The sequence below is a fragment of the Sceloporus undulatus genome, chromosome 1, assembly GCF_019175285.1.
Source record: "Sceloporus undulatus isolate JIND9_A2432 ecotype Alabama chromosome 1, SceUnd_v1.1, whole genome shotgun sequence".
In the NCBI taxonomy this organism is placed as follows: Eukaryota; Metazoa; Chordata; class Lepidosauria; order Squamata; family Phrynosomatidae; genus Sceloporus; species Sceloporus undulatus.
Genome location: NC_056522.1, coordinates 265,296,463 through 265,306,126, shown reverse-complemented (window position 1 = coordinate 265,306,126; position 9,664 = coordinate 265,296,463). Strand labels below are relative to the sequence as shown.

General features: G+C 42.8%; 1 protein-coding gene across 1 annotated transcript in view; it reads right to left on the bottom strand.

Annotated features, from left to right (window-relative positions):
* TSPAN4 (tetraspanin 4) overlaps window positions 1-9,664 on the bottom strand; it is a 940,765-nt gene that overhangs the window by 109,714 nt on the left and 821,387 nt on the right. The window contains exon 5 of the mRNA XM_042459276.1: window positions 2,295-2,486. Coding sequence (XP_042315210.1) covers window positions 2,295-2,486 — 192 coding nt within the window. The remainder of the gene's footprint in view (window positions 1-2,294; window positions 2,487-9,664) is intronic.

The following is a 9,664-nucleotide window of genomic DNA, read 5'->3' as shown; positions in this document are numbered from 1 at the left end:
CTGGGCGGCTAACAACAGTGGAAGTTCAATAAAAATACAATAAAAAACAAACTAATTCCAGCCCAGCCCCCCAGCCATATAAAACAGAAGATAACAATAAGCAATATCAATACAGTGACAATCAATAGGAAAACATAAGAACATTACAAGTCAAACAAGGTTAATAGAAAATCCATGAAACCCTCCTTAACCCACCATTAGAACACCTCCCCCATCGCTGAATATACCCAGTTGGCAAAAGGGTGGGAAATGGTTGTTCCAATATTGTACTTAGAACGCAACCAAGGCTTCTTTGTCCGTTTGACCCACTTCCCAAAACAGATTTTTATAGAAACAGAAGTGGGTATTTTGGGGAGAGTTGAGTTGTCCATGGTGAATCCAGGGTGCTGAAAGGTGCTGAATCTCCAGGGTGCAGCCAGAGCAGTTAAAGTGGGATCATAGTGTAAGAGGAAAAGGCCCTAGAAGATCAGCCAATGGCCATACATTGGAGTATTCTGGATGTCCTAGTCCAAAATCATAATTTTTCAAAATTCTGGCAAATGATCTGCTTTCTTTCTATCTGGCTGTCATCCAGATGGGAGATAGGGTGATATATATATGCTGAAAAACCATGGTATTAACCCAGCTTATGTACCTCCTGGCATGGGAAGAATGTCACCTTTGATTCCCCAGGGGAAAAAATGTGGGATGAAAGATCAAAGATAACATTTGGAAAAGAAGCCACTCTCATATGTAATTAGGAATAACTGTGGCACGTTACAGACCACCCAAAACGGGCGGTCTCACGCCGCTGCTGGTTGCTGCGTCTGGGAACCGCAGCAGCCAAACCGCACGGTTCCCGGGCGCAGCAACAAAGAAACGCCAAAATGGTGCTTCTTCCTGGGCCCCGGAAGAGACGCCGCAAGTGCCGAAGCACGCACTCGTGGCACCACTTCCGGTGCACGACGTCAGGACGCTGTGCATCTGCGACATCAAAATGGCAGCGCCCATCTGTATAGGGCACCGCCATTTTGACACACTCATTACGTGCGAGGAGCAAGGCGCGTCAGGAAGCACCGCCCCTCGTGCATAATGACAGCACGATGATGGCGCCTCATGGGCCCGTCTGTAACGCGCCTTAGAGACTCAAACTAAGGCCTCTTACAGACAGACCAAAATAAAACTGCTTCGCGTCACTTTGGAGGTTTGCTGTTTCCATGATGCATGTGTCCTAAGAGTTCGGAAGCTGCGCCAAAGCTGTGCTCCAGTCCTTAAGATTGGATTGTGGCTTTGGCATGGCTTCTGGACTCTTAATACACATGCATCATTTAAACAGCATACCTCCAAAGTGACTCGAAGCAGCTTTATTTTGGCCTGTCTGTATGAGGCCTAAAATTCAAGACATAGCTTTAAATTTGTTTAGTTCTGAACCTGAACTATGTTTGCTGTACGTATCATTTTCTCTCACAACAATTACAGAAGAATTATTAAATCATACCACAGATACATTAACTAAAAGCATTTCATTGCTAAATAGTAAGAACAAAATAATGTGGTTTCTATTTTTATATTTCTACTGTTAATGGCTAGGGTTTATCAAAAATAATGTACTATTAATAAGGGACTATATAACTCTCTGATCGTATCAATGTGTTCCCATGCATATCTTTAAAGACATGAATCTGTAAGTATCGGATTATCTCACCCAAGGTGCAATGGCCTCGGTTTAAGTTGCTTTCTTGTCTTCCTGGTGGCTAGTCTAGATGCTTATTAGCATATACTACATTGTTGTTGTTGCTGCTGTATGATTTCAAGTTATTTCCAACTCATGGCAATTCTAAGGGGCAACTATCATGGTGTTTTCTTGACAAGATTTGTTCATAGGGGGTTTTATCATTGCCTTCCTCTAAGGCTAAGTGAGTGTTACTTGTCAAAGGTCACCAGTAGGTTTCCATAGCTGAACAGGAATTCAAATCTTTGTATTCCAGAATCCTTGTCCCACATTCAAACCACTACACCACATTCTCTCTGTATACTGCATTACCCATCTTTGATTCGTATGTAGCACCACATATCATTAGTGCATTAAAGTTTTGCTTCCTATACTACCCAGATGAAAACAGCCATTTTCAGCGCACACTGCCGCATAGTCATTGTACGGGCTAGTCACTAATATATACAATAAATATCATTAATTAAGTACACTTTTTAAAGTTAAGACTATACTGGGCATTAACATATGAATATGCTAAAACATTCAGAAGTCAGAAGAGAGCATGCCAGTAGACAACAGATCGACGTAGTTTTATACTCACACTGAGCAGGAGGCACTTGTTTTCTTTGATGGCTCCTATGCACCCCACAAAGCCAATGATCATTACAAAAGTCCCCGTGATGATCAGCAGGTTGGCAGCTGACAGTGAAGGGAAGGAAGAGGAGAGAGTGGCAAAGTTTCCTTGAGTAACGGCTAGCCATATGCCGACTCCAAGGATACCACAGCCTCCCAGCTAGGAAAAAAAGAAAAGCAAAATAACTTAGCCACACAGCAAAGAAAGCTATCGTCCTCATCATCCCCACTGCTATATGTTATCATCATCATAATCATTAGTAGAAGCAGCAATATCCAGGGAATTCTCCATGAGGATGAAATTATTCTCAGAATGATGTATGTTTTTGTTCAGTGTACATAACTAAGCAAGGGCTCGCCACCTCAAACTGATGCACAGCTATGCTGGATACATTTAACACAAACATAGAGAATGAGTTTCTCTGATCCCTGAAGCCTTCCCCTGAAAGTGACAGCTGGCGGAAGGAGCAAAAAAGTACAGAAGTCCTGTGATCTGCCTTCCACAGGGACAAAAACGGCAGCAATTATGGTCCAGACTCACAAAGAAAGTCTGCCACACAACTGAGATGGGGCATTAAGCTCAAGGATTTCAGCAGAGTGCCTTTGGTCAAACTGACATTGTCTCTTGAAGCATTTACACACTGAAGGCTAGATGGAGTATCTGGATAGAAAGTAACCCACAAAATAACTTCAGCGAATCTCAGATTTGTAATGTGGAGTCAGCATCAGCTGTAGTCCATTTCAATACTACTGGCAGACACTTCACCTACAGATACATTTCCTCCACCTCCAGTGATGGCGGGTGGCTTCCATGTCTGTGGAGGGTTGAAGCAACTCCAGCTTGAAGTCTGAACCATAAAGGAACTATCCAAGGTGCTGAATCTAATTTGGGTATAAAGAGGACTTGGAAAGCTTTTCTTAGTTTTTGAAGTTCAGACTTAAACCTGACAGAGATTCTCCTTTCACTTGATATGGAAGGAACCATCAGACACTGCCCATCTCCTCTTTCAGAGTAGGTGTGTCTGTAAGGAAGAAGGCCTGTGCATGTCTCCTAGCTTCCACTGTCCTTACTTGGCTCTGTCTGGGCATCGACAGGGGAAGTATGACCCTGCTGGTGCTCTTGGACATCTCAGCGGCTTTCAATACCATTGACCACGGTATCCTTCTGGAACGCCTGAGAGAGTTGGGTATTGGAGGCACTGCATTGCTGTGGTTCCGATCCTACCTCTCGGGCAGGTTCCAGATGGTGTCACTTGGGGACAGCTGTTCGGCCAAGAGGGAGCTCAAATTGGGGGTCCCTCAAGGTGTGATCCTGTCCCCAATGCTATTCAACATTTACATGAAGCCGCTGGGAGAGATCATCCGGAGACATGGGGCAGGGTGTTATCAGTACGCTGATGACACCCAAATATACTTCTCTATGTCTCGGACTGAAGCAGTGACTAAGGATGGCATCTCTCCTCTGAATGCCTGTCTTGGGGCGGTAATGGACTGGATGAGGGGAAACCGACTCAAGCTGAATCCAGGTAAGACGGAGGTACTTGCTATAGGAACCCCGAATCCAGGAATGGAGTTGTTTCAGCCAGTTCTGGATGGGGTCACACTTCCGTTGAAGGATTCTGTTCGCAGCTTTGGGGTGCTTCTTGACTCGTCGCTCCAACTGACAGCTCAGGTGGATGCGACAGTCAAGAGCGCCTGCTATCACCTTCGTTTGATATGCCAACTGCGCCCCTTCCTGGAGCCGAGGGACCTGGGAACAGTAGTACATGCACTGGTAACCTCTCGATTGGACTTCTGTAATGCGCTCTACTTGGGGCTACCCTTGTGCCAAGTTCGGAAACTTCAGCTGGTACAAAATATGGCAGCCAGATTGATCACAGGAACTTCTAGGAATGACCATATAACACCGGTCTTGAAGTCCCTGCACTGGCTGCCTATTAGTTTCCAGGCAAAGTACAAGGTGTTGGTGATTACCTTTAAAGCCCTACATGGCTTGGGCCCAGAGTACTTGAGGGAATGCCTTCTTCCCTATTGTCCGTCCCGCACACTAAGGTCCTTTGGAAGAAATCTACTACAGCCAAAAAAATCTAGGCTAACATCTGTCTCCCAGAGGGCCTTTTCTACTACTGCTCCTAAACTATGGAATGACCTGCCAGAGGAGATCCGTCACATTTCCACTCTGGTAGCTTTTAAGAAAGCACTCAAGACGGATCTCTTCCGGCAGGCCTTTCCAACCTAGTTACCCTCCCCAGATATAGAGATATTTGTCCCCTCATCTGTCTATTTTCCCCCGCCAATGTTTCTGCCTATTTTTTGGTTGTTCAATGTTTTTAATGTTTTAATATTATTACTGTTTAATTCTGTTTTAGTACTGGGAATGGGGGGTGGTGGTAGGTCTAGGGTTTGATTTTTTTTAACTCTATTGTAATTTGTTGTATTTTATTGTTGTAACCCACCCGGATTCTTCGTGATTGGGTGGGCTAGAAATAAATAAATAAATAAAATAAAATTTATTATGTGTGCAAGGTGCAGATAACCTTGCATTGCAGATAACCCATCCCAGAAATTAGGTACCAAGACAAGAAGCGGTGCCAGAGCATGCATTCCCAATCCTGAGTGGGAAAGAGGTCAGAAAAAAAGGGCAGATATGGCCCACTGGCTAGTTCTGGCACAAGGAAACTAAAAACATGAAGTCTGTGTACAGTTACAAGATGCTCAGAAGGTGATCTCTCTCTCCTAATGTCCCCACGATCCCTCTCTGCCAATGTAAACAGCAAGATACAGGGATCAGGCAGCTGTTAACCCAGAAAGCTATGACTGCTGTACAAACAAGCAGTGTTTGGCTCCAGAACATTCTACAAATGAGAGAAAGCAAATGACGGAACTGATTCATAGCAACTATTACTACACCTATGCACTTGCTCAGTTCTACAATATTCTTTCAGTGCTTTCAAACAACATAAAACAGTAAAAACAAATAACTATGACATAATCAATTAATAGCAGTAACTAATGTCAGCTACAGACTATAGACCACCGTAGGTGTTCTCCTGAATAGAAGGCATACCTAAACATGACAGATTGTATGCAATTCCTACTTATATTGTAATGTGTCTAGTCTGTCTTTGGAAGAGGGGCATCATTATGAGGCCAGGGGTGCGGTGGGGAAGAGCACCAGGTGACATCCTTGGGGGGGGGGGGGGACTGTTTCCCAAACATCTGCCTTTGAGCAGAAATAAGCTGTGTTGTTTGCCTGCTTCCCTTTAAAATGCTGGAGCTCAGAGGAAGAGATGGTATGAATGGGGCTTGGCTTAGTAGGAGGAAACGGATAAGCATTAGATATTTTATACTTTTGAATTATTTTTAAATTTTCTTTAAAAACATCACATCTTACCAAATTTTCACACTAACCACATGAAACTATGTACATGTAAATACATTTCAGTTGTGTGTGTGATATTGTAATTTAAAGGTATAATTTTAATTTGGTTAGTTGTTTATGTCCAACCTATTGCAATTTTTGTCATTCAGTGATATACAGGAATTACAATTTATTTATTTATTTTTAAATTTTTATTTTTATTTGGTTTTTCTTTTCTTTACATCCTTATTTTCAGTAATCATCAATAAAAGATCATACATATCGTCTATACCTTCCCTTATCCCATTCCTTTCCCTCCCTTTCCCCCCTTAACCCCCCACCCTCTTACCCTTCCCCTCCTTCCCCCTGTACACATCCTATTACAATTTATGAGTAGCATTAGTACAAAAAACATTACTAAGGATTTTGTATGGTGTGCTATGGGAGGAGGTGAATGGCTGGGGTGACACCATGAGTTACCACAATGGGTGATGCCAATCCTAGTGATGCTATGGAATTCTGGGAATTGTAATTTATTGGAGCACCAGGGCTCTCTGACAGAGAAGGCTAAATGTTTCATAGAATTCCCTAGTATTGAGTCATAACAGTTAAAGTGGTGTCCACCTGGATTATTTCTGCAGCGTGGATGCAGCCAAGGAGGAGGAAACAACCTGAAATTTGAAGCAGACACTGACAAGCACCAGTCAAAAGAAAAGTTGTTTTCACTGTTGGCAGCCACTTGTCTGTGTTGATTTTTTCCAATTGACATCTAAGGACCTGTGATTTATGGATAATTGTGTACTTGGTTATTGATGAGGTGTGCTTCCACCCTCCTTGGTACCCCACCATTCTTTGTTTGTAGTGCCAAACATTTTGCAGAAGAGTGATGAGATGGTAATGCCTGGCAATTTTCGGAGCTTGCTGCTATGACAAATAAAACAAAAACAAAACTACCAACAGGACTATTTTTGACAGCTTTACTGTTTTTTGAAGGCCCCCAAATTGTCACAGAGAAAAGAGACACTCATTGCTGAAACAAAGTAGTGACAAGAGAAAGAGAGAGACTGCAGATGGCATGATATATTAGCAAATAAGTACCAGGCCTGTATTGATTTTTGCAGGAAATGTGTGAAGCAGGTTCTGTTTATCAAAGATGACATCTTCAGCTAGCTTCCTGATGATGGCAGCATTTATCCCACCTTGAATTAAAATGCAGCATGGTCGGAATCCTGGTACCGAGTAATTATTTTTGACACCTTCTCTATCCTCCACAATTACAATAGATACAGTGCCACTGCCACCTTTCCTCCTAATCTGTATTCTCTGGCTAGCCTACCACTGGATAACATACCAAGGATATTTATGTGAATAAAGCCATTCTTATTCCCTCAGAGTTGCCTTGAGGACAGGAGCAGCCAGGGGCTTCCACATCAGTGAGGATCTTAGTCCAAACTTCTTAGTACCTATCCAAGATACTTAGCCTATTTGGGGTGAGGGATGAAGTACAGCACTTTGGAGTCTGACCTAAAATACAGAGTGGATTACCTGCCCCTTTGACAAGAAAACCAGCACCAGCCAGGTTGACCTTCATTTTACAAAGTTAACTGTGTTGGGTTTTGTTTTACAAATATACTTGCAGGTGTAGAAAAAAAGCATGTGGTGTTTTTTTCTTATGTCATCCTAACATGCAGGAATGAATAATTTCTGCAAAACCCAACCACCCATGCCATTTTCAGCCACAGACTGGACTTCATGACTCTTTTTAGGAAAATTTGTTTGCAAATTTGTTTGCAAAAAAGTACCCATGCTTTTTTTCTGCACAGAAAACATGGTTTCAGGGCAGAAAGCAAAAAAGACAAGAAATAAAAAGCAATACTTTTGTTTAGGAATTTTTGTGTGTGCAAAATAACAATTATTTGTGTTTCTCTGTGTCTGTGTTTGTGTATATGCAAACAAATTTTCCTGAAAAGAGTCCTGAGGTGCAAATAGTAGTAAACATGTGCAGAAACCTTCTAATCTCACCCAGCCAAAGAATCTTATAGCTGTTACCTGTTTCCTTAGTAGAGTGTCTTGGGTTTAAAGACACCTTTTTGGGGGGAGGTGAGGTCTAGGATGTATGTCTTAACAGGTATTGTATGCATGTCTAAAGGACAATCTCTTTTTCCCCCCTCTTCTACATTTTCAAACTTTAATGGGCTGACTGTTTGATAATGCAACTTGACTAGCACATCTTTGAAGCAAGGATATGTTTGGACTTGTTTTAGCATAGAAAAAAAGGCAAGAAAGAGGGGACACATTATATAGGTGTAAAAATTAAGCATGATATGGAAAATATGGAACAACTTAAGCTCTTTTTTGTCTCTCACAATAGGAGAACCCAGGGTTATTTGATCAACCTAAATAGAAGACAATGAAGAATAAAGGAAATACTGCTTCACATAGGACATAAAGTAATGAATTTGCTAGTACAGGAAAAAGAGGGCATCTGCACTATAGAAATAATGCAGTTTCACACCACTTTAACTGATGTGGCTCCAGGCTACAGAACCCTGGGATTTGTAGTTTTGCGAGGTACCAGCATTCTTTGGCAGAGAAGGCTTTAAGACCTTAAAAAATTTAAAATCACGGGATTCCACAGGATGGAGCTACAACACTTAAAGTGGTGTCAAACTGCATTGTTTCTAGAGTGTAGATGTAGCTGTAGTCACAGATACTAAATAGGACACCTTTAAAGGGGATTAGGCAAACTCAGACAATATGGCCATCAATATATAGTAGTCACTAAACTTACAGGCAGACTCCAATATTTACAGATAGTGTATCTGTAGCATACCAGCTGTTGAATCTGATTGGGAGGATAGTGTGGTACCCATGCTATACTTTGGGCTTCTCATTAACAGTTATTTGGCCACTATGCAAGCAGAATGCAGACTATGGCCCTGAACAGGCTGGTGATAAAAGCTGGCATCGGGGCAGAGTGGGGGCGTGGCAACTGCACACCGTGTGCCTGACTCCACTCCCATGCCGGCGTGATGCCGCACGCCCCACCACATGATGGGAGGCCTCATGGCACTCCCTTGGCACAGCGTGTATACATACTGCACCAAAGTAGCACCAAAAAGCCGTGGTACCAGCAGCTATGGTGTCCTTTCCACAGTGCAAAAAGAAACTGCTTTTTGTGGCTTCTTTTTGCACTGCTGACCTGCCGGGTTGGGGGCATGGTGTGCTGCTGCCACACCCCCAATCTGACAGGGAAAGGGGTGGTGTCCCACCGCCCCTTAGGGGTCATCTGTAAAGTACCTATACTGACCTTTGGTCTGATCCAGCAGAGTGTTTCTCATGCTCTTATAGACCATAGAGTCGTGTTTATCATCTTTACCATTTTTTTAATTGGTGGTGCTAGACTCTCTAGATTATAATTCTCTCAGAAATTACTGGGCTGAATGGAATGGCTGAAGACAGATTATGATTTGAAGGGGTGAGGAAGGATGTTCCCCCCAGACACCATGTAAATGTTCCATTACAAGTCTGCAGTGCAAGTACACTTGTATGTTGGGTGCAATCAGGAAACATGGCTACAGGTATGAGGTGAAACATGTTGGGTTTCTAAAGTTCTACCTCATGCGCCTCCCATGTGTTTGCTCAACAAGCAGTCTGAACAGAGCAGTTGGAAACAGGGGGGCTTGGACATGTTTCATTCACGGCATTGACTTCAGGGCCTTGAAACACTAATTCATGTGAAGTGTCATAACAGAGAAGGTGAAGGCTTGGTTTAGAGTAGGAACTAGAATTAGAGAAAACAATTCTCCTACAAATTCTAAATTTATGTGTAATTGTGTGTATTCTTGAGTCTGCAGTCCTCCTCTTTTGGTTGTGGTTCTGTTTCTCTCCTTTCCTTTCCTTCTCATTTTATCCTGGGAAAGCTGGTTGTAGCTGTGACAGCAGGAAGGTAGGGATGCCATATCCCGCCTGGGGGC